General features: G+C 45.6%; 1 protein-coding gene across 1 annotated transcript; it reads left to right on the plus strand.

Moving 5' to 3' along the window:
- The first annotated feature begins 549 nt into the window (after positions 1–549).
- MRPS31 (mitochondrial ribosomal protein S31) lies at positions 550–19,969 on the plus strand. Its single transcript, XM_084759314.1, has 7 exons — positions 550–768; positions 6,096–6,383; positions 7,101–7,259; positions 9,304–9,447; positions 13,602–13,681; positions 18,110–18,253; positions 19,676–19,969. Exons 1-7 carry the CDS (start codon positions 644–646, stop codon positions 19,906–19,908), a joined length of 1,173 nt encoding a protein of 390 aa, XP_084615440.1. The 5' UTR covers positions 550–643; the 3' UTR covers positions 19,909–19,969.
- Positions 19,970–27,636: the final 7,667 nt, after the last annotated feature.

Here is a 27,636-nt window from a genome sequence, read left to right on the forward strand (position 1 = left end):
TTTAACCAACCAGTCTCTGCAGCCACAGCTTCTTTCCAGCTCCCGCCGCCCACAGTCCCCATAAGCCTCCAGCCACGATCATGACCCCTCAGTATTTTCACTCATGTAGCCCCCTGTTGATCTTGACAGTATTTCCCTCTTTAATTTGCATTTTCACTTGACTCTTAATAAAATTATCTAGCTTATTTTTCAAATCTGTGGGACTCCTTACTTTCAATTCACTGGAAAAGAGGATAAGAACTTGGAAACACCTAGCCCAGACTTTGACCAGGGGTTGCTGTAAAAAGACTAGCGCTGCAGACTCTCCCGTCTCTCGTGGGAGGGAGGGACAGGAAATGCGGTCAGTTCTTTATTGTCCCAATAACTTTTGATTCAGTTGATTATCCCGTTCATCTATCCGACCAATACCCTTATGGAACCTTGATAAGGACTCTACTCAATGAAACTGCAGAATCAAGTCAGCCAAAAACACAGGAACACAATTGCAGGTCTATGTTGCCAGCCGGAACCCTAAAGGCAAGGACCAGCACAGGCGGAAAACATCTCGGGGGACTTTTTTGGAGGAGGGACGCCCTAATTTGGTTGTGCTCTTGCTTGAGTTCGTGCTTCCGGTTGCGCTCTCGCTGGAGTTGGTTTTTACACGATGCTCCATAGAATCCCGGCGTTTGTACGCCCTCGCCCTTTCTTGGGCCTCCCTTTTTCCTCTGGAAACCGGGAAGTCTCCGTGGCTTTGGGTGCGCTGCCCGCGGCTCGGTCCGGAGCTGTCAGGTAAGGCGATTCAGAGTGGTTGGCTCCGCCGGTCTTCCAGGATTCCTCTTCCTACTCCTTGACGTGTAGCTGTAACCCGGGCTGAGTGTTGATACTGTGACCGAGGCGTTTAGACGCGGTTGTTTTAAAGTCAACTTGCCCAAGGTCACGGTCGTTATAGCAAACAACCATGACAGCCTGTCTTGTCTCTTGTCCTGTGGTCTTTCTGCCAGCACACCAGCCCCTCATATTGCTGCTACTTCTGTTTGTACAGACTCCAAAAGAAAAGTCGTTTTCTTTCATTCTGTGCTTCCCGACCTTTTTTGACGGCCTCGTTAATGCTTCCCTCCTTCGTTCTTTACTGCATTATTTAAAGTGCCTACCATATATCAGTTACTGGTGGTGAGCTCTTAATAAAACAGTCCTGCCATTCTGATTTTCACTTGTCTGATAAGGAGCCTTCAACATTAACTATCAGAAATTAATAATAATAATAATAATAATAATAATAATAATAATAATAATAATAATAATGAACTTTTCCAATTTTAAGTGTTTTGAAATAATTTGAAATATAAAATGCCTAATTTGCACCATATTCATATTATCAGCATTCTGTTTATTGGCCATGACGATACCATCTCTGTAACTTACTTTTCACCCTAGTTCTCAAGTGACTGATGAGGTAGCCTAGGGCATTTTCATAAGCAAATTATATAGTTTCGGAGTTTAGGAAAAATTTTTTTCATTGACGTGTTCCAAGTCTGGAACTGCCATTTCTAACACTACATTATTTGACCCAAGGTGCAATGCGGAAAACAAATCACAGCTGAACTACCTTAGATGATAATTGAAATGCAAACCCCCAAGTTCCATTCCAAATGTGAAAATCTGGGGTCTCCTGAATCCGTTTCCTGTACGTGGTAGCAGTTAAGAGCTAGAGAATGTATTGTGTAAGGTCAGATGGATTAAATAATGTAGCTTCTCAAATGACTTCCTCTGACTAGTGAACTTGTCTCAAATTTAAAAACATTAGTTTCTCCTTGAAGGCACTAAATCAGAATTCTATCCTGGGACTGAAGAATCTATGTTGCAGCAAGTAGGATAGATAGTTTCCTTGTATACTAAAGACTAAGGAAAAGCACATCACTACGAACCAATGTAGCTATGGGGCAAGGTGCTGGAGCAGCTGTAGTTGAGGAGCCAGAAGAAAATGGAGGACTCCTGCTCAGAGTTTATCTTGCCTAGAAGCTTGGTGTGGTGTAGCTTGGTGGGAGGCTGGACTAAGGACATCGTAAAAACTGACAGTGAGATTCTGTGAGGGACCTCTGGGGGGCGTGCAGCTCAGTGCAGAGCATGCGGCCAGCGAGCTTGAGGTCTAGACTCATTCTCTGGTAGTGGGAGCGCGGTGCAGGGTGTTTATTGGTTCAGCTGTCTTATGGTCCCTTAGCCTCTTAGCAAAGCAGTTGCTAAGTGCCTGTTAGATGATTACAGACAGGTGGGCAGCTCTCAAAGGACAGATCTGTGACCAAATGATGCACACCCGATCCCTTTTATTTTTGTTTTGTTTTTTGTTTTGTTTTTCGAGTCAGGGTTTCTCTGTGTGGCCTTGGCTGTCCTGGACTTACTTTGTAGACCAGGCTGGCCTCGAACTCACAGAGATCCACCTGCCTCTGCCTCCCGAGTGCTGGGATTAAAGGCGTGCGCCACCACTGCCCATCTTGATCCCTTTTTTTTAATTAAAAAAATTCTTTTGTTCACTTTCTATCCCAGTTGTAGCCCTTCCCTCATCACCTCCCAGTCCACCCTTCCTCCCTCACCCCCCTTCCCCTCCCCTAGTCCTCAGAAAAGGGGGAGCCCTCCTCCCCCACCATCTGACCTCAGCCTATCAAGGCTCATCTGGACTGCTTGTATCCTGTTCCCCTGTGGCCTGGCAAGGCCGCCCTGCCAGGAGGAAGTGATCAATGTGTGGGGCCCAGAGTCCATGTCAAAGAAGTCCCTACTCCCCTTATTATGGGACCCACAAGGAGACTGCTGCCTAGCTACTACATCTGAGCAGAGGGTCTGTGTCCACGCCATGCTTGGTCCTTGGTTGGTGCGTCAGTCTCTGCAGCAGCCCCCTCCCCTACTCGGATTTGTTGGCTCCATTGGTCTCCTTGTGGCGCTCCTGTCCTCTCCAGGCCCTTCTGTCTCCCATAAGACTCCCTGTGCTCCACACTGTTTGGCTGTGCGTCTCAGCATCCGCTTTGATCCTCCACTGGGTGGGGTCTTGCAGAGGATCTCTGTAGTAGCCTTCTCTTTAACCGCTTCAGGTGTCTATCCTATTTGGCGTTCTGAGTGAGAATTAAACATCATCCCTAGGGTCCTCCTTGTTATTTAGCTTCTTCATGTCTGTATTGTAGTGTGGTTATCCTGTATCATGTGGCTAATATCCACTTATGAGTGAGGATATTCCATGCTTGTCTTTCTGGGTCTGGGTTACTTCACTCAGGGTTATTGTCTCTAGTTCCACCCATTTGCCTGCAAATGTCAGGATTTCCTTGTTTTTAATAGCTGAGTAGTATTCTATTGTGTAAATGTACCACAGTTTCTTTATACATACTTCAGTTGAGGGGCATCTAGGGTGTTTCCAGATTCTGGTTATGAATAAAGCTGCTGTGAACATAGTTGAGCAAATGTTCCTGTTGTATGGTGGAGCATCTTTCAGGTATATGCCCAGGAGTGGTATAGCTGGGTCTTGAGGTAGCACTATTCCCAATTTTCTGAGAAAGCACCAGATAGATTTCCAAAGTGGTTGTACAAGTTTGCATTCCTACCAGCAATGAAGGAGTGCTCCTCTTTCTCCACATCCTCGCCAGCATGTGCTGTCACTTGAGTTTTTTATCTTAGCCATTCTGATGGGTGTAAAATGGAATCTCAGAGTCATTTTGATTTGCATTTCCCTGATGACTAGGGATGTTAAGCATTTCTTTAAGTATTTATCTGCCATTTGATAATCCTCTGTTGAGAATTCTTGTTTAGCTCTGTACCCCATTTTTGAATTGGATTATTTGGTTTGGTGGTGTTTAATTTCTTGAGTCTTTATATATTTTGGATATTAGCCCACAGTCAGATGTAGGGTTGGTAAAGATCTTTTCCCAGTCTTTAGGTTGTTGTTTTGTTCTGTTCACAGCATCCTTTGCCTTACAGAAGCTTTTCACTTTCACAGGGTCCCATTTATTAATTGTTGATCTTAGAGCTTGAGCTGTTGGTGTTCTGTTCAGGAAGTTGTCTCCTGTGCCAGTGAACTCAAGGCTCTTCCCCCAACTTCTTCTTCTAACAGATTTAGTGTGTCTTGTTTTATTTTGAGGTCTTCAATCCACTTGGACTTTAGTTTTATGCAGGGTGATAAATAAAGGTCTATTTGCACTTTTTACAAGTAGACATCCAGTTAGACCTGCACCATTTGTTGAAGGTGCTATCTTTTTCCATTGTAGGTTTTGGCTTGTTAGTAAAAATTCAAGTGTCCATAGGTATGTTGGCTTATTTCTGGGTCCTTGGATTCTATTCTTATTGATCTACCTGTCTTGTTTCTATGCTAGTACCATGCAGTTTTTATTACTGTTGCTCTTTAGTACAGCTTGAGATCAGGGATCAGAATATGCTTTATTGTATAGGATTGCCTTAGCTAGTCTGAGGTTTTTTCTTTTCCCAAACTGTGGTGCCCGCGCTACCACAGTACCGAGTCGGGGGCGAGGGACTACGGATTTAACTCAAGCAACACACACACACACACACACACACACACACACACACACTCACTCACTCTCTCTCTCTCTCTCTCTCTCTCTCTAACACAGCAGGTCCTTCGTGCTAAAAGAGCAGCAGCCGAGGCGGGGGTTTATTATTTTTCGTCCCTCCAGAGTTCCAAAGAGACCTCTTATAGGCATCAAAACAGGAATCCTCCTCCCAGGTGAAATCCCTCAAGAGGTAATTGCACACAGGTGGACAAGTCTCAAGGAAGGGAGGGGCACGATCTCAAAGCAGTAAACATGACTAGCTAACCAAGATAAACACAGACATGGAAGCTGCTAGAAACAGGACATGGAACAGCAAGACAGGCAGGCAGCCCAGTCGGGCCTGGTTCCTACACCAAATGAAGTTAAGAATTGTTCTTTCAAGGTCTTTCAAGCATTTTGATGGGAGTTGCATTGAATCTGTAGATTGCTTTGGTAAGATAGCCTTTTTTTTTTTTTACTATGTTAATCCTACCAATCCATGAGCATGGGAGATTTTTCCATCTTCTGAAATCTTCAATTTCTTTTTTCAGAGACTTGAAGTTTTTTTCATACAAGTCTTTCACTTGCTTGGCTAGAATTACACCAAGATACTATATGATTTTCGTTTGGTTGTTTGGTTGGTTGGTTTTTCGAGACAGGGTCTCTCTGTTAGCCTTGGCTGTCCTGGACTCACTTTGTAGACCAGGCTGGCCTCGAACTCACAGCCACCCACCTGCCTCTGCCTCCTGAATGCTGGGATTAAAGGCGTGTGCCACCATGCCTGGCTATGACTTTGAACTTTTAAAGGGTGCAGAAACTGTAAAGGACTAAGGGGACTTTAAAAATTGGACCAAGTATATTTTGCGTTATGATATGACCATGAGCCTGTGGGCAGCCTGTGAGACTCTCCCTCACAGGCTCAGGTATTTGAAGATGCTCTCCTGTCATGGCTGCACTGTTTTGGGGAGGTTTAAGAGGTGCGGCCTTGCTGGCAGCAGTGTGTCAAGGTGAGGGTGGGCCTTGAGAGAGTAAAAGCCCTGTGATGCCGGCAGTTTGCTCTCTGCTTCAGCCTCCTGCTGGCATGCCTGCCCCTTCTGCAGCACTTCTCTATCTGAAGGGCTGCTCTCCTCTGGAGCCAGGAGCCCAAATAGGTTCCTTCCTCCACTGATTGTTCTGAGCTGCGGTGTTTCTCTCAGCCACAGAAGAGTAACTAAAATTCCCTGCATGGTGACTCCCACTGATTGTTTTAAGCTGTGGTGTTTCTCTCAGCCACAGGAGAGTAACTAAAATACCCTGCATGGTTACTTTGGTGGTTTTCAGTTTCCTTGTCTGTTAGGAAAGGATAATGCTGACTTTGAGATTGATGTGGCTGTGAAAAATTGTCCACAGTCTTGTTGTACAAGCAAGGCCCAGAGTGTATGCTAACACTGGATGAATTGCTTCCCTTATAATTATTAATAATAATGGAAAGCAAAAGAAAATAGGAAGGGCTTAAATTGAAATTCTTTTAAATGTAGAAGCAGGTTTTTCAGTACTGCTTTATTATTTTTGCATTATGCTTTTCTGTTACTCTTTAATATGTCATTCCAGGACAGAAAATAATATCCAAAGACACTTTGGTACCAGTAGCTCCATCTATAACAAGAAAGATAATCAGTCTGTTCCAGACAATGAAATTTCCCGGAATGCAACAGAAAGTCGAGACAAGGGAAAGGAGACTTCGAAAAAAGACCTGCTGGACATTATTAAGGACATGAAGGTTGAAGTGAGCACAGCAAATGTGCAAACAGCAAAGCCACGTGGCAGGAAAGCTCCCGCCAGTCTGCAGGCTACAGCTGGCAGGCTCCAGCGAGCTCCAGGAGAGCCTCCCAAGAAGAGGTACTTGAACTCCAGTTGAGTGTTCCGTGAGACTAATCTACAGTTCCAATAAGCCTTTTCTTACAGTAAACAGTGTATTAAATTATAGTACTCAAGAGACACTGTCGGGCTGAAGAGCAGAAGTACAGGGCCTCTGATAGTTACTTTGTGTGTGTGTGTGTGTGTGTGTGTGTGTGTGTCCAAGAATGGGGAGGTCAGAGTACAAATGGGTTTGGAGTTGGTTCTCTCTTCCCACTGTGTTCTGGGATAGGGTCTTCTGGACTCTGCTTCTGTTCTGGGTGCTGGCCTTCGAGCTTTCAGCCAGTTCTCCTGTCTCTTGTCACTGGCCCTAGGAATGCTGGGATTACCAATGTATGTAGTACATGGGTTTGTGGCAGCAAGTATGTATTAACTTAGAGTTTACTGTTTGGAAGTTGATATATTGCCAGCGTGTAAAGCACGGTCTTTTATATATGTGGTGTGTCTAATGGAGCTACGTCACCCTAGCAGTTCTGTGGCTGAGGTGGGAAACTGTGAGTTACAGCCAGCCTAATGAGATCCCATGTCAAAACAACAAAACCACCCAGAAAACCGTGTTGACTATTGAAGAATTCTTGCTTTTGTCAGAAATTTAATACTTTTATGAATTAGTTTCTCTCCCCACACTGTTTTTCTTTTTACAAACTAGCGATGTACTAACCGATTCTGTTTTCCCTTCCTCATTTCATCCCCCTTTAGAGATGAGCTCCTGACTCCTGAGTTGGTGGCAGCGGCGGCTGCTGTTGCAGATTCTCTCCCTTTTGACAAGCGCGCGACCAAGTCTGAGCTGCTCAGGCAGCTTCAGCAACACGAGGAGGAGGTGAAGGCTCAAAAGGCGAGAGAGAAGCGCCGGGTTAGGTCAGTGTTCGGGTGTTGATATCAGTGATGCTGAGGTCTCAGAAGGGCAAGTTTCATGTAGGCGGTCATGGTGATGGTACCCACTTCTTTTCCATCTAAAACCCACCTTATGGACCAAGAAGATGACGCCGTAGGTAAAGGTGCTTACTGCCTAGCCTGATGACCTTTCATCCCCAAGCCCTCATGATCGAAGGCAAGAACTCACTCCATGAGCTCTCTGCTGACCTCATAACGTGCCGTGTCAAGCTCATGCCTACACACATGCACACCCCACATAACAATAAAATTTAAAACATTCACCTCATAAGAGCAAGTACCTTTAACTGCTGAGCCATCTCTCCAGATCCTGGTTTAATTGAATGGCTTAGCTTTTCCTTTACGAAGTTACAAAGATTTTTGCCACTGAAAGAGAAATGATTAAATCAGTAGTGTTATTTAAAAAAAAAAAAAAAAGTAATTGAGTAAGTAGTTTCTTTGAGAAAATTAGTTTTTCTCTGCTGGGTTTGCTCACAGTATGGATGTCAACCTGTTTCCTCCCTCTGATGTTTGAGCTGAGCTTTTCAACGTGGCCATTTTCCTTTAAAAGGCTATTTCGTGTGTAGGTGTCTAAGTGTGTGTATCTGCACCATGTGTGTGCAGGAACCTGCAGAGTCAGAAGAGCTGGAGTTGCCGGGGGTTTGCGCTGCCCTGTGGGTGCTGGGAACCGGAGAGCCCAGGTTTTCTTGGAGAGCAGCAGGTGCTCCTAACTGCTGAGCCATTTCTCCAGTCCTATCATTGTTCCCTCTGCCTCTGTGTTAATTGATGCCATGTTTCACTGCTTGCTGCCGGAGGTCATAAAGAGTAGCAGTGCTTCACTTTGGAGGGAGATCTGAGTCTCCTGTTCTCAGTGGGCGTTAGAGCACATCAATCCCTGAGAACCGTGGAGTAAGCACCTCCGCAACTGTCACATGACAGCAAACAGCCCATTTTCAATTTTAACGTAACTGTTAGTGAAGGTGGCAGGTACAATTACCTGTTTGTATTTTCCTATTAGTTTCTCTGGATGTAATAATTTTTGTCGGGGGCTGGAGAGATGGCTCAGTGGTTAGGAGCGCCGCCTGCTCTACATAACCATCTGTAATGTGATATGGCGCCCTCTCCTGGCTTGCAGGAGTACATGCAAGCAGAGCACTGTATACATCATAATAGATAAATAAATCTTTAAAAAAAGGTTAAGAGTGCCGCCTGCTCTTCCAAAGGTCCTGAGTTCAATTCCCAGCAACCACATTGTGGCTCACAAAACCATCTGTAATGTTATCTGATGCCCTCTTCTGGTGTGCAGGTGTACATGCAGGCAGACCACTGTATACATAATAATAATAATAAATAAAAATCTTAAAAAAAATAACTTTTGTCATTGACATTTTTATCCTTCACATAATGATTTCTCAAGAGTATATTTAAAAAATTGGAGACACACATCTTTATGGCATATGAGCATAAGCATGTGACTTTATGTAATCATAAATCTTCATGCTCTCATTGGGGCATTAAAAATGAAGTTAGAGGGGATGGAGAGATGGCTCAGTGGTTAAGAGCACTGTCTGCTCTTCCAAAGGACCTGGGTTCAATTCCCAGCACCCACATGGCAGCTCACAACTGTCTGTAACTCGAGTTCCAAGCGATCTGACACCCTTGCCCCCATACTAATACACATAAAATAAAATTAAATTAATTATTTTTTAAAAATGAAGAATTAAATCTTATATCTCCTGTTAAAAATTTGCATGGCTGGAGAGATGACTCAGAGATAATGAGCACTGTCTGCTCTTCCAAAGGTCCTGAGTTCAATTCCCAGCATCCACATGGTCACCCACAACTATCTGTAATGAGATCTGGTGCCCTCTTCTGGCATGCAGGCATACATGCAGGCAAAAACACTGTAGACATAATAAGTAATTAAAAAAAAAAATTAAACCCTCAAGATATTAAAAAAAAGACAAAAGAAAAATTTGCTACTCCAGTGCAGGTAGGATTCCTAATGCTCTTGACCTCTTTATTTCAGTTTCAGTCACATAATATCGGATATGAAAATTGTCAAATCCACTTCTGCAAGAGTTAACACAAAACCACAGGACCAGATTCAGTTTGACGAAGGAATGGAGGATTCTTCTCCTAATAAGGAGAACCCAGCTGATTTCAGAAAAAGGTATTCAGATGTTGTGGCCTTCTAGGGTGTGTTTGTGTAGTTTTTGTTGTTGTTGTTGTTGTTGTTGTTTTTACGCCAACTATAATCTTAATTTATTCTGCATGTTATTACTGATGGATCCATGACCACTGTGGATACCTAGTTAGGGTTTCTCCTGCTGTGATAAAATGCCCCGACCAAAAGCAACTTGGGGAGGAAAGGATTTATTTCATCTTACACTTCAGGTTACAGAGTCACTGAGAGAAGTCAAGGCAAGAACTCAAAGCAGGGACCTAGAGGCAGAAACTGAAGCAGAGGCCCTGGAGGAGTGCTGTTTATTGGCTTGCTCACCCTGACTTGCTCAGTTTGCTGTGTTATTCAACTCAGGACCCCAAGGGTGGCACGGCCCACAGTGAACTGGGCCCTCCCACAGCAATTACCAATTTTAAAAATGCACCACAGGTTTGCCCACAGGCCAGTCTGGTTAGGGCATTTTTCCAACTGACACTAGCATGGGTCAAGTTGACATAAAACTAGGAGGACAGCTGTCTCCTCTGGAATTCCAACCGAGACCCATCTCTTAAGAAGCTGTCTTATATATATATGCACATTAGTGCCTAGGGGGTCCCAGGGGGTGTCATTGCAGACAGTGACAATTTGGGAAAAGGTTTCCAGCAAGATCAGTCCCAATTCCAGGTGCACAATAAAGCTTAAGGTGTGACTACATAGGAACTCCTTTACAAAGACCATGTGTCCATGGTGGGGGGGGGGGAGGGTCTATAGCTAAGAGGCCTAGGCTCTAGTGTGCTCTCTGACTGAGATATCATAGGGGTCAGTGGCCATAAAGTACAATGACATCTCCCCAAGGATGGGTGATGGTCTAGAGAGGGAAGAGTCTGGAATAACCATTCTGGGGAATTAGGTGGGTGAGGTCCGCCTCTGCAGCTAAGGTGGGTGAGGTCCGCCTCTGCAGCTAAGGTGGGTGAGGTCTGCCTCTGCAGCTAAGGTGGGTGAGGTCTGCCTCTGCAGCTAAGGTGGGTGAGGTCGGCCTCTGCAGCTAAGGTGGGTGAGGTCGGCCTCTGCAGCTAAGGTGGGTGAGGTCTGCCTCTGCAGCTAAGGTGGGTGAGGTCTGCCTCTGCAGCTAAGGTGGGTGAGGTCTGCCTCTGCAGCTAAGGTGGGTGAGGTCGGCCTCTGCAGCTAAGGTGGGTGAGGTCCGCCTCTGCAGCTAAGGTGGGTGAGGTCTGCCTCTGCAGCTAAGGTGGGTGAGGTCCGCCTCTGCAGCTAAGGTGGGTGAGGTCGGCCTCTGCAGCTAAGGTGGGTGAGGTCTGCCTCTGCAGCTAAGGTGGGTGAGGTCGGCCTCTGCAGCTAAGGTGGGTGAGGTCTGCCTCTGCAGCTAAGGTGGGTGAGGTCGGCCTCTGCAGCTAAGGTGGGTGAGGTCCGCCTCTGCAGCTAAGGTGGGTGAGGTCCGCCTCTGCAGCTAAGGTGGGTGAGGTCCGCCTCCACAGACAGCAAATAAGTCACCAGGTTAACAAAACCCACTCTCACCTTTCTGGGTGGAATGCAGGAATTTGATTTTATCTCCTCCATTGAGGAGACACCCCTGTGTGGTTAACATTCCTGGTTCTCTCAGTGCTTCTCCGTGGGTACGAGGACCTCTGTGCCCCCACCACCCAACAAATGCAATTTGCAGTACTGAGTGTAAGGGTATGCCCACGCTGAGCTGGAACTCACTGTGTTACTTCCTGGGGAGGAATTCCCTAGGTTTAACAGTATAAAGCAGATACATCACTCATGATAAATCAGAGTGAGTTTGACTCACATCACCCACACTGAATGGTGATCCCTTCACTTAGAATAGGTGGTGGCGACCAAATTCTGAACAAGTGACTTTAAGAAGCATTTCCTTTAATTCTGAAAGATCCTAACACTGAGCATCCTCTGCCCTTGCATGTAGAGTTATGGTTCCCTTTCTTCATGCCTTAGAGAAATCAGTAAAAGGCCAGGCATGGTAGCTTAACCGTAATGCAACCCAGAGGAGGCCGCAGCAGGAGGAGCAGCATGAATTTCAGGCCACTGTGGATTTCACACATAGTGAGTTCCACTTCAGCCTGGGCTAGAGTGAGACTGTCCCTAAAATGACAAGACCAGGCATGGTGGTGCACACCTATAATCCTAGCACTTGGGAGGTGTAAGCAAATGGCTCTTGAGCTTGAGACAAGCCTGGTCTATATAATAAGGCTCTAAGAAAATACAAAATGCACATACATAAATATAGCTTTTTAAGTTCAAAAGGCCAGGTGTTTGGCATGGACCCATGATTATTAAACTGCCTTCAGGTGCAGGACATACAGTTGGAGGGCCTTCAGCATTATGTGCATTCCGTGGGTTTTAAGTAGAGTCTCGGAAATGACTTAGCTTCTTCTGGGTGTTAACATTACTGCTTTATAGGGAACCTGAAAAGCTGTCAGCCTTTATACAGGAAGCGCCAGTAGTTAACATTTCAAATGGTTGTCTGAATTACTAAAGTGATTTATTGTTCTTAACATATTGAATGAAGTAGCTCGTTCATATGGACATTGGCAGTGGCACAAGCACACATACACACAGGTGAGGCACGCTAGCATACACATTTAAAAATAAATGAGCTGGCGGTGGTGACGCATGCCTTTAATCCCAGCATTTGGCAGAGAGGCAGACAGATCTCTGAATTTGAGGCCAGCCTGGTTTACAAAGTGAGTCCTGGACAGCCAAGGCCAACACAGAGACACCCTGCCTCAAAAACAAAACAAAACAAAACAAACAAAACCTAAAAAATAAATAAATAAATAAGTAAATGTAAAAATTAGAAGTAGCCAGGCATGGTGCTACATATTTGTAATCCCAACATTTGGGGGTCTAAAACAGAAGAGGCTCAGTTTGAAACTGGTCTGGGGTACACAGTGCAGCTGTATTAGTGATTTTCCTCTTGTGATGAAGTACCATGGCCAAGACAGCATAGCCCAAGAGTTTAAATGGGATTATAGTTCCATTGTGACGGGGCAGAGGCATGGCAGCTGGAGCAGGAAGCTAAGGGGTCACAAGCCCAAAGTGGACAGACGGAAGTGGAAGTGGGGTTAGGCTACTAATTCTCAGAGCCAGCCACCGTGACGTCCTCCCTCCAGTTAGGCCACACCCCTTTCCCAAGCAGTGCCACCAGCCAGGCACCACGTGTTAAAATATGGAGCTGATGGGACCATTCCCAGTCAAACCACCCAGGGGCCCTGGCTCATAAAATGCACATTTAGAAAAGCAGCACAAAACAAACGTCAAAAAGTAAACAGGGGACAGAGAGTCGCCTCTACACTGTGTGTTAAGAGGTGACAGGGGAGAATGGGGGAGTAACAAGGTGCCAGGTGCTCCATGGTGGATGATGGGAGTGAAATTGCAGGTTGTTGCCCTATTAAATAATGTTTTTAAACTGGTAAAGAACTCATGAAGACTTTTTTTTTTTGACACTGGGTTTCTCCTGTGTAGCCTTGGCTGTCCTAGACTCACTTTGTAGACCAGGCTGACCTCAAACTTACAGGGATCTGCCTACCTCTGCCTCCTTAGTTATAGTTTTTGTTTGTTTGTTTTTGTTTTGGGGGGGGTGCTGGTTAAGGATTTATTTATTTTATGTATATGAGTGCTCTGTTTTCATGCATGTCAGAAGAAGGGATTAGATCTCATTATAGATGGTTATTAGCCATCATGTGGGTGCTGGGAATTGAACTCAGGACCTTTGGAAGAGCAACCAGTGCTCTTAATCGCTGAGCCATCTCTCCAGCCTCCCAAGTTATAGTTACAATTAAACTTTGCACTGTTTTTTGTCCTCAAGAACAAATGGTTAGTTTAGCAATTTCTGTTTTTGCATATCTTATAGCTTTCCACAACACTGAGTTTTCTAGAACTTTCAGTTGAGTATTCTGAAAATTAAGTTTAGCTGGTTTGTTGTATTATGAAACAAAAATCTAAGGGCGAGTGTTCCTTTTTACTTATGAGTCCTAAAATCATGGCAATTTAGCTAAAATGTCTGATGTTGGTCAGTGTGATTATCTGCAACTGATTGTTTCATGTGCATTTTTTCTTAAGCGTTTTTGTTAGCATTTTACAAATATATCTTACTAAGATGTGTTTTTTAAATGTTTTTATCTTAGGAAAATTTTATTCAAGGGGAAAAGACTTTCAATTTTTGATGCTAAGGCGTTTGCTGATGAAGCACCTGCTGATGAACCAGGTTTGTTAAGAAGAGAGCAGCACTTGTCCAGGGGAGAAGTGCTCAGTCTTTCAAAGAAGGCCATGGTGGTGTGGTTATAACAGCTGGGTATTTGCTTTTACATTTCTTCTGTCATTGACCTAGCTCTCGCTTATGAGTGAAACTACTACTAATTTGGGCCATGCTTCCCCCTTAAAATATAGCATTCTGTGGGATCCTGAGAGGTCAGCACTCCCAGTGAATACCCCAGAGCTGTGGCTTGGCTGCCACTTTGGTTAGAAAGCACTCTTCGCCCGGCATTTGCAGGGTGCCTCTCTGCTGCTAGTGAAGATAAGTAAGCCCGGCTGCCTGCTTTTGAGCAGCTCACAGCCCAGAGCAGAGCGCACACATAGACTTAGTAAATTGGATAGTCTCTTTTTTGATTGGTTAACTTGGCTGCTTGTCAGTCTTCTCAAAGAACCAACTGTTCATTTTATTCTTTCTTTATTTTGTTGTTTGTTCGTTTCTGAAATACTAAATCAGCTGTGATTTTGATGATTTCTTCCTGATGATTTTTAGGGCTTTGTTACTGTTTTTCAGTGCCTTCAGGTGTATCACTAAATTATTAATTTGAGACTTCAAAGTTTTTCGTGTAGGTACTTAGTTCTGTAATTCTCTTAGGACTGGCTTTAGTATGTCCCTTATTTTTTATGTGTATTTGTTCAATTCTAGGAATTTTTGGTTTGGGTTTGTTTTGGATTTTTCAAGATAGGGTTTCTCTGTGTAGCCTTAGCTATCCTAGACTCACTTTGTAGACCAGGCTGGCCTCTGCCTCCCCAGTACTGGGATTAAAAGCATGCACCCCCATGCCCTGCCAATTCTAGAATTTGTAAACTTCCATTTTGATTTCCTCTGTGACCAGATTATCATTCAGCACCATGTTGTGTAGTCTCCATGTGTTTATGTAGTGTCTGCGATTAAACAGCTTTACTCCATTGTGGTTAGGTAGAATTTTCTATACTTTTTGAGATTTGTTTTGGACAGAAGCATGGTGCACTGTGAAGAAATTGCTGCTGAGAAGGACATGTATTCTTCAGTGTTTGGGTGGAATGCTCAGTAGGTGTCCTGTAGGCCTGTTTGGCTTCTGATGTCATTGAACTCCAGAGCTTCTCTGTTTAGTTTTCTCTGGCTGACCATCTGTTGGTGACAGTAGAGTATTGATGTCACACAACACCACTGTGTTGGGATCGGTCTGTGGTTTTAGATCTAACACACAGTGTTTCCTTTATGAAGTTGGGTGCTCTTGTGTCTGCTGAGTGTATGTTTAAGATTATATTAACCTCCTGGTAGGTTTTTTTCCTTTAGTAAGTATGACATGTTTGTTCTCACTAATTTTGGTTTCATGTCCTATTTTGTCAAGTATTAGAACAGTTACGCCTGAGTTTTCTTACTTTATTTGCGTGGAATGCTTCTTTCAGTCCGCTATGCCAAGGTGCGTCCACTGGTAGTGGCGAGTGTGGTCTTGGCGTAGGGCTGTCAGAATGGAGGGAGCTGGCTTGGGAGGCCCAGGTAGCCTACTGGTCTCTGGAGGTCCCTGACGGCCCCTGTCCTGGTTAGTTTTTTTGTTACCTTGATAGCAATCTAGAGTAATTTGGAAAGAGAGGATGTCAGTTGAGAAAATGTCCCCACCAGATTGACCTGTGAGCAAGCTGTGGGAGGATGATGATGGTGGTGGTGATGATTAATGATTGACGTGGGAGGGTCCATTCCACTGTGCCATTCCTGGGCAGGTGGTCCATGGGTATATAAAACATAGGCTGAGCAAGCCATGAGGAGCAAGCCAGTCAGCAATGTTCCTCAGTCAGCAATAGCCATGGCATCAGTTCCTGCCCTGACTTCCCTGTGCATTAGATTACTCTGTATGATGGAGTAAACCCTTTCCTCCGCAAGTTGCTTTTGGTTCTGGTGTTTTTATTTATTTGTTTTGTTTTGTTTTGTTTTGTTGGTTTTTGAAGACAGGGTTTCTCCGTGTAGCCTTGGCTGTCCTGGACTCACTATGTAGACCAGGCTGGCCTCAAACTCACAGTGATCTGCCTGTCTCTGCCTCCCCAGTGCTGGGATTAAAGGCATGTGCCACCATGCCCGGCTTGGTTGTGATGTTTTATCACAGCAATAGAAACCCTAATAAGGTAGAACCAGTCTGGGGTCTGGTGAGACTCAAAGAGTTGGAGAGGGCAGGAGGATGTGGTAGTCCCTGGCAAGTAGCACAGCCCCAAAGGATAGAGGGGCCCAGGAGAAAGTGGCAGTTCCTGGCCCACAACCAATCAGGGTTGAAATGAAGGGTCACTGGGAAGGAAAGTGTAACTACCTTCCTCTGTCTCCATCCATGGAGAGTTCCTGGGAGAGGGTAGTCTTGCTTTTAACGTTTTAATTAACTTATATTGTTTTGCCAAAGTGCCTATACCATTCTAGAAAGATGACTTAAGTTTCAAGAGTAAACAAAGGACTAAAGTATGGTGGTGCACACCTTTAATCCTAGGAAACAGAGGCAGAGGCCGGTGGATGTCTGTAAGTTCAAGGGCAGCCTGGTCTATGAACGTGAGCCCACGACAATCAGAGCTATTGTTACATAGAGAAGCCCTGTCTCAAAACCTGAGGTGGGGGGAGAGGGAGAGGGAGAGATATGAAATGGCAGTACACAGCTGCTGTAGTATTACCTTACTCATGGGGTTGATGGTGAAGATTAAATATATTAATGTGGGCTGGAAAGATGGCTCAGAGGTTAAGAGCACTATCTGTCCTTCCAAAGGTCCTGAATTCAATTCCCAGCAACAACATGGTGGCTCACAACCATCTACAATGAGATCTGGTGCCCTCTTCTGGCGGGCAGGCTCACATGTGGGCAGAATATATATAAATAAATATTAAAAAAAATATATTTTAAAAAGTGTTTTCACAGACAGACTGAATGCTCGGTATCCATTAGTATTTTTTCTGTTATTTCTTTTGCTAGGGACTCCTATAGTTGAGGCTCGGGTAGTCAAGAATGACCTGAACTCTGATCTTCTTGTCTCTGTAGGAGGCACAAGAGTCCATGTGCTCACAGATAAGCACCATAGAAACCAGAAGTTAAACACACTGAGTTGTCTCTTCTAAGAGGAAGATGTACGGCCTCTTTTCTGCACACAAGAAGGGAGTGGAGGTGGTTGACAGCCTGGTGGTGTTTGTACTTTCTACATAGCTGGGCCACACGAGCTCCTCCCCAGGCCCTGTCATGAGCTGTTTTTCTCAGTCAGCCTATAGTTCCTGACTTAACGGAAGGCATCTGATGTAGTCAATCTCTAGGGCCCATCTTTACAGAAGATGTCACATGTACTTTACGAAGAGTTTCCATGTAGTCAGGTCTTAAGCTTTATTGTGCACACAGGACTGAGTTCATTCTCACCAGGAACCTTTTCTCCAGGTTGTGCTGTCCTTCAACATGCCTGAGTTAAGCTACCTGAGGTCAGGCTATGAACCAACACTAGCTACTGAATTGCGCCAGACTTCCTTCTTGCCTTCCACTGATGGCTACTGCTGGCCGCGGTGTTTGCCAGAGGCCCCAGCACCTGTCTCTTTAGTGCTGTGACCACAAACTGTCGCCACCACAACCATCTTTGCCATTATCATTACCAAATTATTTTCTTTTTAAAAAAAGTTTTAGGAGGATGGTTTCGACAGAATTCGTGTAGTCCAGTTTGGCCGTATCCTCTCTTTGTAGCTTAGGGTGCCTTAGACTGTGGTTTCCTGACTCAAGCTCTGGGGTGCTAGGGTCACAGCCATATGGTGCCATGGTCTCACTAGTGACTAGTCTGGGCAGACTGAGCCTTGACAATGAAAATCACATATATTACATGATTCATCCCACACACCAGTACCCGCCCCAGGAAACCAAGGCAAGAGGACCTCCAATCTGCAGAGAGGAGCTCTGTTTCGAAGAAAAACATCAGATTTATAAAGCCATGCTTAAACTGAAAATTCTTTTTCTTTTCCAGTAGAGGTGCAGTTGTAACCTGGCATGGTGTTAGTAAATGCTAGGGTTTGCCATGTTACTATTCTTAGAGCCTGTGGGTTTCATGTTTGTTGCAATTTTAGCTCCTGGTAGTCTTTCATTATAAACTAATTCTGAATATCAAGGTCTGAAAATGTGTATCAATATAGAGTTGATAATAAGCTTTAAGATTAATTTTCATTACATTTTTACTCATTTTGTGTTGTGTCTATATGTGTGAGCACGGGTTTGAGTGTGGAGGTCAGAGGAGACCTTTCAGGAGTTTATTCGCTCCCTCTACTGTGTATGGATGGCGGTGGGCGTCACACTTGAGCAGTCAGGCTTGGTGGCCAGTGCCTTGCCCCTCTGAGCTAATAATTACATTTTTAAGAAGACATTTATATCTTCCTGTACGTAAAATCTGTCTTTTAATCACACAGAAGCAGCCCCTTCTCTCTGGGAGATAGAGTTTGCTAAACAGCTGGCCGCAGTCAGCGAGCAGCCCCCTGGGAATGGATTTGAGGAGATGATACAGTGGACAAAGGAAGGGAAGCTGTGGGAGTTCCCAGTCAACAACGAAGCAGGTGGGTGTGCCGTAGGCGCTCTTAACGTTACCAGCCAGAGATCATTTGGGAAACTGTTCCGTGTCAGAGTGGGTAAGTGCATATATTAATCTCAGAACACCATGGTCTCTGAGAACAAATCTAGCAATGTTATTTTAAACTGTTGTTTTAAAGATTGTCAGAATTTTATTAAGTTCTAGATATTTGATGATAAAAATAAAGGAGAAAAATTATATGTCAAAAATGCATCATAGGGACCAGGGATGAAGTTCAGTCAGTAGTGTGTGTCTAGTGCACGCAGTCTTGGGTCGGCCCTCAGAACCTCATAAAATGGCCATGGTAGCATGCGGCTTTGATCCCTTGGGAGGTGGAGACAGAGAATCAGAACTTGCTATCATTGTCAGGGTCACATACGGAATCTGAGGACAGCCGTGGGTGTCCGTCTTCGCCTGTCACCATGGTGTGAGACGGGTTCTTTTGAGTTTGCTGCTGTGTGTCAAGCTGGCTGACCCCCAGAGGAGTCCAGCAGTTCCCCATCTGGACCCCCGAGTCCCAGCAGGGGCCACACTGTGGTTACAGAGGTTTGCCCTGCTGCATCTGGCACTTTCACATGGCCTCTGAGGCTCACCTCAGGCAATCAGACTTGGGCAGCAAGCCTGCACAAGTTTCTGTCCACGGTGCCAATACATGGCTTGGGCTGGGTTTGGATCATTTCATTTACAGTAAGCGTTGAGCCAGGGATGGTGCACACACCTGTGTTCTAGCATCTGGGATATGGAGGCAGGAGTGCCAGAAGGTCAGAACAGGCTGGCGTATGTGGGAGCCTGTCTCAAACAAAACAAAACAAAAAGTTTACTGAACTGTTAGAGTATAACTGTGCCCCTTGTTTTATTTTCATTTTTGTATTTAGCATTCGTGTTTTCTTCTCTTAGGCTGCTTGAACATCTTATATGATCTTGTTGTCTGTTTGTTTTTCAAGGCAGGGTCTCTCTGTGTAGCCTTGGCTGTCCTGACTCACTCTATAGACCAGCTGGCCTGGAATTCACAGAGATCTGCCTGCCTCTGCCTCCATTTGATTTTATCCTATTTTACTTTTAAATGTACCCTGTATACTTTCTTAGGAGTTTCCCCAGATGTCAGCAATATTGGTGAGCAACAGTTGCTTCTATAGTGGAGGACTTGACATATGTGAGTCCCTGCTGCTTCTATTGAGGCTCTACAACCACCCTGGGACAGTGTCCCCTTAGCCTGCAGGCTGGGTCTGGAGAACCTGATGCTCACAGTGACGTGTGTTAAATTGGTGGTTAGGCTAGGTCTAGTTTTACCAGGGTTTGTTTGTTTGTTTGTTTGTTTGTTTTACTTCTAACTATGCTGTAGTACATCATTAATGTTAATTTTATGATGTAGGCTTTGTGTTCACAATTCTGTTACTTTGTTTCCCAGGTTTTGATGATGATGGCTCAGAATTCCATGAGCATATATTTTTGGATAAGCACCTGGAGGGTTTCCCCAAGCAAGGACCAATTCGCTTCTTCATGGAGCTGGTGACCTGTGGCCTTTCGAAAAACCCGTATCTGAGTGTTAAACAGAAAGTTGAGCATATAGAGTGGTTTAGAAATTATTTTAATGAAAAAATGGATATTCTCAAAGAAAATAACATTCACTTAACATCATGAATTTTTTTATTTAAGCTGTTGAAGATGTATATTATAGCTAAATAAAATTTTATTAAAATTTTCCTGTGTTGATATTGTACCTGATTTGACTCATGTAACTGTAAAGTTAATTTTAACCTGAAATGTATTCTTGTATGTCTCTGAGAATTAGTGGTACCTCTAAGAGAATTCTCCCTAACTTTTTTCATTACATGACTTTACTGCTTTGAGGTATAAAATTGTTAGCTGTAGAAGCTGATAACATCAAAATCCTTGTGTGATTAGTCCACTTTACCTATAACAAAATACTCAACTTAGGCTAATGTTATTTTTTAAAATACATTTATTTAATATAACATATTATAGACTTTGGAAAAGCTTCATCACAAAGGCAAGAGGGCACGTTGGAGGAAGAGATCACACCTTGGAACTGTGAAGCCCACAGCCCTTCTGAGGGCATAGTTCCAGAAACTTGGGACTTTTCTACCAAGCCCCACTTCTTTCATTTTTTTTTAACGATTTATTTATTTATTTATTATGTAGAGTGCTCTGCCTGCATGTACACCTGCATGCCAGAAGAGGGCATCAGATCACATTACAGATGGTTGTGAGCTACCATGTGCTTGCTGGGAATTGAACTCAGGACCTCTGGAAGAGCAGTCAGTGCTCCTAACCTCTGCGCCATCTCTCCAGCCCCCTACTTCTTTCATTTTAACTGAAATTTAAAATGTCTTACTTGACAGTTTTACACATACATGCAGTGCGTCTTGGTCATATCCACCCTGGCCCTCTTTCCTGCTCCTTCCAGACCCTCCCAACGTGTTCTCCTCCCACCTTCAAGTCCTCCTGGCTGCAGGTGAACACAAGCCCACTTGTTAAGGAGCGAAGCCTCCTACAATAAGGACCAAGCCTCCAGCACAGCGGAATGCAGGAAGGAGCTGATTCTTGAGCCCCAGCTGAGCAGCATCCATTATCCCAGCCAAGCAAAGATTTCACTATAGTGGCCCTGGTATCTTGTTAATCACTGTGGATTCTTCAGCCCCAACTAACCAGAACCACAGGTTCTTCATTGGTTGGTTGGTTGGTTTTGTCTTTTCAAGGCAGCATTTCTCTGTGTGGCCCTGGCTGTCCTGGAACTCCAGAGACATCAGCCTGCCTCTGCCTCCCAAGTGCTGGGATTAAAGGTGTGCGCCACCACGCCCAGCCAGAACCACAGGTTCTTAAATGGCCCGGGGAGTCTCTGCTTCCCTCTGAAGTATCACAAGCTGAGCCTCCATCTCTTCACTGCTCTCAGCGTTCCTCCAGGCGGCTACAGAACAGCTCGTGGGACTCTCAATACCCCAAAGTCTGTCTACGTCCTCCCCAAACAGAGAAACCCTGTCTCGAAAAACCAAAACAAACAAGCAAAAAAAAAAAACCAAAACAAAACAAAAAAACTTCCTCATCAAAGGAGGTCAGGGCAGGTTTGGAGCTGATGCAGAGGCCATGGAGGGGTGTTGGGGCTGCTCTGGTTGCTGCCCAAATGAGCAGGCTTACATAACCCAATTGTTTTTAACCTTGCCTAAGAACTTATTCCTGCTTGACCAATAAAAAGTCATCACACCTGGGCAGGGCAAGTGGAAAGGTGTGGCTAAGGTTCCTGGGCTTGAGAGAGGAAGATGGAAGGAGGCTGGCACCATGGTGAGGTGGAGGAGAAGCTGACGTAGATGGAAGATTTGGCCTGGATGAAGAGCATAAGCAAATATTTTGGATTATGGATGGGAGGTAACTCGATAGAAATTATTAGAAGTAGATGGCATTGGCTCAGGGTATGGGATGCCTGCCCCAAAATGGAAGGTAGTTTAGAGGATTAATATCTACCCTGCCCCAGATGAACCAAGGCCATTTAAAAATATAACAGGTGTCTGTGTTTTATTGTTTGATAGTGGGTTAGAAAATAATGCTGTAATAATGACTTTAGCCTAATAATAAACAATTATTAGGCCATACTTTTAAATTAACCACAACAGAGGGGTGCTGCTTACTGGCTTGCTCCCCGTGGCTTGCCCAGCCTGCTTTTATTTTTGGTTATGAGCCTAGCCTTTAATGGCTGAGCCATCTCTCCAGCCCATCAGCCTGCTTTCTTATAGAACCCAGGACCACCAGTCCAGGTGTGCTACCACCTACAATGGGCTGGGCCCTCCCACATCAATTACAAGCCCTACAGGCTTGTGTACAGCTGATTGATTGATTGATTTGAGACAGGACTTCTCTGTGTACCCTTGGCTGTCCTGAGCTCACTTTGTAGACCAGGCTAGCCTTGAACTCACAGAGATCTGCCTGCCTCTGCCTCCCTGAGTGCTGGTGTGTGCGTCCACCTGCCTCCCCACATGCTGCAATTACAGGTGTGCGTGTCCAGCTATTTACAGCTGCTCTAATGGAGCTGTTTCTCAGTTGAGGCTCTCTCCTCTCAGATGGCTTTAGTTGTGGAAATTGACATAAAACCAGCTAATATGGATGGGATTTGTACCTTCATCCTGGGACAAGCAGGATGCAATAGCAAATCCAAAATGGCTCAAGGTAGAATCCAACGGTACTTCACTGACAAGCGGCCTCCTAAGGTTGGGCTTTGGCTCCTCCCACTCTGGCTCCTCCCCATGATCACTCCTTATTATCCTCTCACATTTCTACCTTGTCTTTTAAATGTTTTGCAGAAGTTCTTCCTGCATCAAATCATTGCCATCACTAGGTCCACATTAGGACAATGGCTATCCAGGCTAGATCACCAGCTGGGCCACTAAACCATGCTCTCATCTAACTCAGTGTAGCCCTCTGTCTAATTAATAGCTCTCAAAAAGCTTCTCCAGGAGCTCATGATGGTAATTGTACAATCTGCTGCAGACAATCAACTTAAAATCCCCCTCCTAGGCCAGCCTGTTCTACAGAGTGAGTTCTAGGACAGCCAGGGCTACACAGAGAAACCCTGTCTTGAAAAACCAAAACAGTCAAACAAACAACAACCACAAAACCCTCCTCCTGCGTGAAGGTAACTTGACCCATGCCGTCTTAGATCCTGGGGAAGGAGTCTGAGCCTAGCCCCAGCAGGAAGCCATCAGTGAGACCACAGACCCCTCCAGCAGGAAGCCATCAGTGAGAATAGTCACTCCTTCTGTTTTATCTGTTCTCGGGGTCTGGAATGAAGGGTTAGTGCTCTGAAGGCCTCAGGTGAGCTGAGACAGGAAAGCCGGCTTGACAGATAACACCTGTGGGCTGGCAGGATCCTGGAAGTTTCCGATAAAGTGCTGACTGACCTGAAGATGGACTCTTCCATTCCCAAAGTTCCCCTTTTCTGCCCTATAAAACGCCAAACCTCCTGCACCACGTGTGCACAGTCTTCACTTCCAGGGGGAGACAGGTGGTCCTCAGTTGTTCTGACTAAAGGAACAATCTGCTTCTGAAGAAGCTGTGGCCTGGGCTTGCTTTTACTCCCATAGCTCCTCCATCAAGTTTGATCTAACACCCATAGCCTCAGGTAAACATGTTCAGGACCAGCCTTGACCATGTCTGAGCAGTCCGGACTGGTCAAGGGGGAGGGGGTGAAGGAGGAGTCTCAAGTCAGGAGGGTGTGGGAAAAGCTGGACTTTTGGCATCTTATCTTTCTAGGGCCTCTTTCCCTATTCTACCTGTCAGGGCTCTGTCAGGCTCATAGCCCCGTATTCTGTCGAACTGCTAGAGATTTATCCTAGAGATGTAAAACAGAGGGATGGAGTGGGTGTCCCAGGCTGTTGTATTCACTCCTGGGGAAATGGGAACAAATATCTGTTCACCCCCGAGGAGTCGCCAGTAAGAGGAAAGTAAGGTTTCTACCGGAGTCCAGCTTTGTAAACCAAGGAATTTTATTGGGCTTATTTACAGAACATGTGTAAGGAGTTACTTCCAGGAGAGTAGGTGGCTATTGTATAGGCTCATCGTGAGCTTCTTCCTTGTTGATTTGGGACCCCACGTCCTGATTCTCTGGTGACACTAGAAAGAGAAGTCCATTTGTTGTTGTTTATTTTTGAGAGTATATACATATGTGTATATATGTATGTATTTATATTGTTTGTTTCTGGTTTTCTTTTTTAAAGATTTATTTATTATTTATACAGTGTCTGTGTGCCAGCAGGCCAGAAGATGGTACCAGATCTCATTATAGATGGTTGTGAGCCATCATGTGGTTGCTGGGAATTGAACTCAGGACCTTTTGAAGAACAGCCAGCGCTCTTAACCTCTGAGCCATTTCTCCAACCCCCACTGTTTCTGTTTTTTTCAAGACAGGGTTTCTCTGTGTAGCCCTGGCTGTCCCAGGACTCACTCTATAGACCAGGCTGCCCTTGAACTCAGAGACCCATCTCCCAAGTGCTAAGATTAAAGGTGTATGTGCCCAAAACCTGGCTGAGATGACAATTTACTTACAACATTTCCCCCCCTTCACCCTCCCTCCGAGTCCTCCCATATATCCCTCCTCATTGATGCAAATTCATGGCTTCTTATTTCACTGATCATTATTATGCACCTATATATATTATATATATATATATATATATATATATATATATTCCTAAATATAACCTGTTGAGACCATATAATGTTTCTTGTATGTATGTTTTCTGGGCTGATGAACCTGAGCCAAGAGGGACACAGTATGGGTGTGAACAAGTGAGCCCATTGCTGCCGCATGGTGGTGCTGGGACACAGCTGACATGTGAACAGGCTAACACACACTGTCATATCAAGCCCCTGTGCCAGGGCTCATGTGTGAAGAGGTGAGCCCAGATCACCGCATGGTGTTGTGGGAAGTGTGGGCATTGCACACGAGGGAACAGGCATTTCTACACCACCATATGGCAGTGCTGGGACATGGCGGATATAAGGTAATCCAGAGCACAGTACGTATGCAAACAAGAAAGCAGGACTCACCCTGGGACATGGTGGCACACGTGTGAACAGATGTGCCCCGTCCACCATAGGTGGCACAGGAACATGGCAGGCATACCGACAGGCAAGCCCACATGACCATGAGCAGCCTTGGGACACCTCATGAGTGCAAATAGGTGTGCCTGTGCTGGCAGGTAGCAGCTCTGGGACACAGCAGGTGTGCAAACAGGCATGACCAGGCCCATGGTATGGCAGTAGTTGTACGCAGCAGGGGACATGATGGCTGTGCAAAAAGGTGTGCCTGTACTACCATATAGTGGTGCTAGGACACAAGTTCCATGTGAAGGCCCAGTCCAGGCTGCTATGTCGCAGTGTATGGCTTTTGTGTGAACAGGTGTTTGAACGCCATCATGAGGCAGCACTGGGACTTGGTAGGCAAGTGAACAGGGGATCTGATGCACCCTGTAGCTGAGCTGGGACAGGGCTCTCATCCAAATGGGAAGAGATCACACTCAGAGGTGGTAGTGCTGGGAATCAGCACACATATGACCAGGTGTGATGAAGGAGCACGGCAGACATGCCCACAGGTGTCCCCTCACTGCCATGCAGTGGCACTAGGATATGGACTTTGTACAAACAGGCATGCCAGGAACCCCACAGGGCAGCGCTAGGGCACATCAGGAACAGCAGTGCCACTTTATGGTGGCTGTAGGCATGCAAACAGGTGCGCTCACAAAGCCAGATGGCAGCTCAGAGACAAGTACTCCTGCAAATAAGTGTACCCAGTGCCACACGCCATCATGTGCTGCCACTGACAGAGGGTAGGTGTTCGAACAGTCGCCTGGCCTCCGTGTGGCAGTGCTGGGACACAGCAGGCATAAGAACAACTCCGCCCATTCGTCTTTGTCACAGCTATGGAACATGGCAGAAATGTAAACAGGGGAGTCCATGGGACCAAGTGGGGGGCCTGGCACAAGGTCACACTACCACTCATTGGTTGTGGGACATGACAGGTGTGCATACAAAGGTGCCAGCACTATTTCATGGGGTCAGAATGGGCTTACCTGTGCCATTTCAGGGTGGTCGTTGAACCAGCAGGCGTAAGAACAGGTATGTTTGTGCTGTCATGTGACGGAGATGGGTCAAGGTTTAAGTGCACACATGCCTGTCTGCAATGCCTCGTGGTGGTACAAGGACACAGCAGGCATGAAAACAGGCATGTTCAGGGTGCCACATGACATGCTAGTGCCCATGGCATGTGTGTGAGCAGGCAAGACAGTGCCACTACCTGGAGGTTCTGGGACATGGCTGACATTTGAGCAAGCATGCCTATGTCACCAGGTGCCATTACCGGGGCATGGCTGGCATGTAAACAGACAATCATATGCCACGCCAAGGCAGCACTGGGACATAGTCCACTTATAAAGAGGTATGACAAGGCTACCCCATTGTGGTGCTGGGACACAGCACACATGTGAACAGGCATTCCTGAACCAGCATGTGGTGGCACTGGAACACAACAGCCACCTGAGCAGGCAAGTCTGTGTCCTCGGGCATGGCCAGCATGTGAACAGGTTAACTATGCTACCACGTCATGGTGCCTATATATGAAGAGGTAAGTTCATACTATGAGGCCGTATCTTAGGACATGGCACACACAGACAAGTGGAGCCCACCATGTGGGGGCTCTTAGACACCAAACCAGACCTATGCAAACAGCTGTGCTCACTCGGCCTTTGGCTGACACAGAGCACGTCAACAGGTGAGGCAGCGTCACAATGTGGAGACCCTGGGACAGCACAGGCATGTGAACATGTATGAGCACACTACCACGTGGCTGTGTTCAAACAGACATGCCTGCACAACCAAGTGGAGATGCTGGGGCACGGCAGGTGTATAAACAGGCGAGCCTCCATTGCCATGTGGTTGTGTTGGGACACAGCAGGCGTGTGAACAGACATGCTATACCACCTCAGACAGCACAGGTGCATGGCGGGCGTGAGAACATTCATGCATGTGGTCTCTTTTTACAGCCCTGTGACATCTCTTGTCACCAAATGAGACCTCCAGTACCAGTAATGGAGTATATTTAAGTGAGTCATTGGACAAAGTAGCCCCATGGAAGCCTTCAAACAATTCAGGCTGTTTGTCAAGGCTGTTGATTTTTCTCCACAGACTGATGGTCCCATAGCACTTACAGAGCTCACTGAACACACAGAAGCCACGCTGGTGCCTAGCTAGAACCTTCACCCCTAATGATTAGTGTGCGTGGTACAGGAAGTGACTCTGTGTGCTACGGAAGGAGAAAGGTAAACATTGACCTAGCTATAAGCCTTTCCGTCTATAGCGATGGCCTGGCTGCAAGACGGGCTAGCGCCATAGTGGCACAAAGCTAATCCACCCAATATTTGATTGGATTTAGGGCCCCCACCATGAGATAGAGCCCATACCCAGTGCCACTGGGGTGGCCAAGAACCCGAGACTAGGTAACCCAGAGACCTAGGGTAAAGCCAAATACTACATTTTTGTTTGTTTTTGTTTTGTTTTTTTAAGACAGGGCTTCTCTGTGTAGCTGTCCTGGACTTGATTTGTAGACCAGGCTGGCCTTGAACTCACAGCGATCCACCTGCCTCTGCCTCTCTAATGCTGGGATTAAAGGGTTGCACCACCACGCCTGGCCAAACACTACTTTTAAAAAACTAAAATGTAGCAATAAAATGACTCCTGATAACATTCTGCTATACATATAGATCAGTGTCTCACTCAGCCATCACTGGAGGCTTCCTCCTGCAGCAGATAGGAACAAATACAGAGACCCACGGCCAGACATTTCACAGAAGTGAGAGACAGAAC

This window comes from Acomys minous (assembly GCF_964271855.1).
Source record: "Acomys minous genome assembly, chromosome: 15".
NCBI lineage: Eukaryota > Metazoa > Chordata > Mammalia > Rodentia > Muridae > Acomys > Acomys minous.

Bases quoted from the DNA above. Each gene is read 5' to 3' on its own strand.
- MRPS31 (XM_084759314.1), top strand. From the start codon at position 644: ATGCTCCATAGAATCCCGGCGTTTGTACGCCCTCGCCCTTTCTTGGGC. The intron at 6,384-7,100 runs GTACTTGAACTC...ATCCCCCTTTAG, and splicing joins GGAGAGCCTCCCAAGAAGAG to AGATGAGCTCCTGACTCCTG. The intron at 7,260-9,303 runs GTCAGTGTTCGG...TCTTTATTTCAG, and splicing joins AGAGAGAAGCGCCGGGTTAG to TTTCAGTCACATAATATCGG.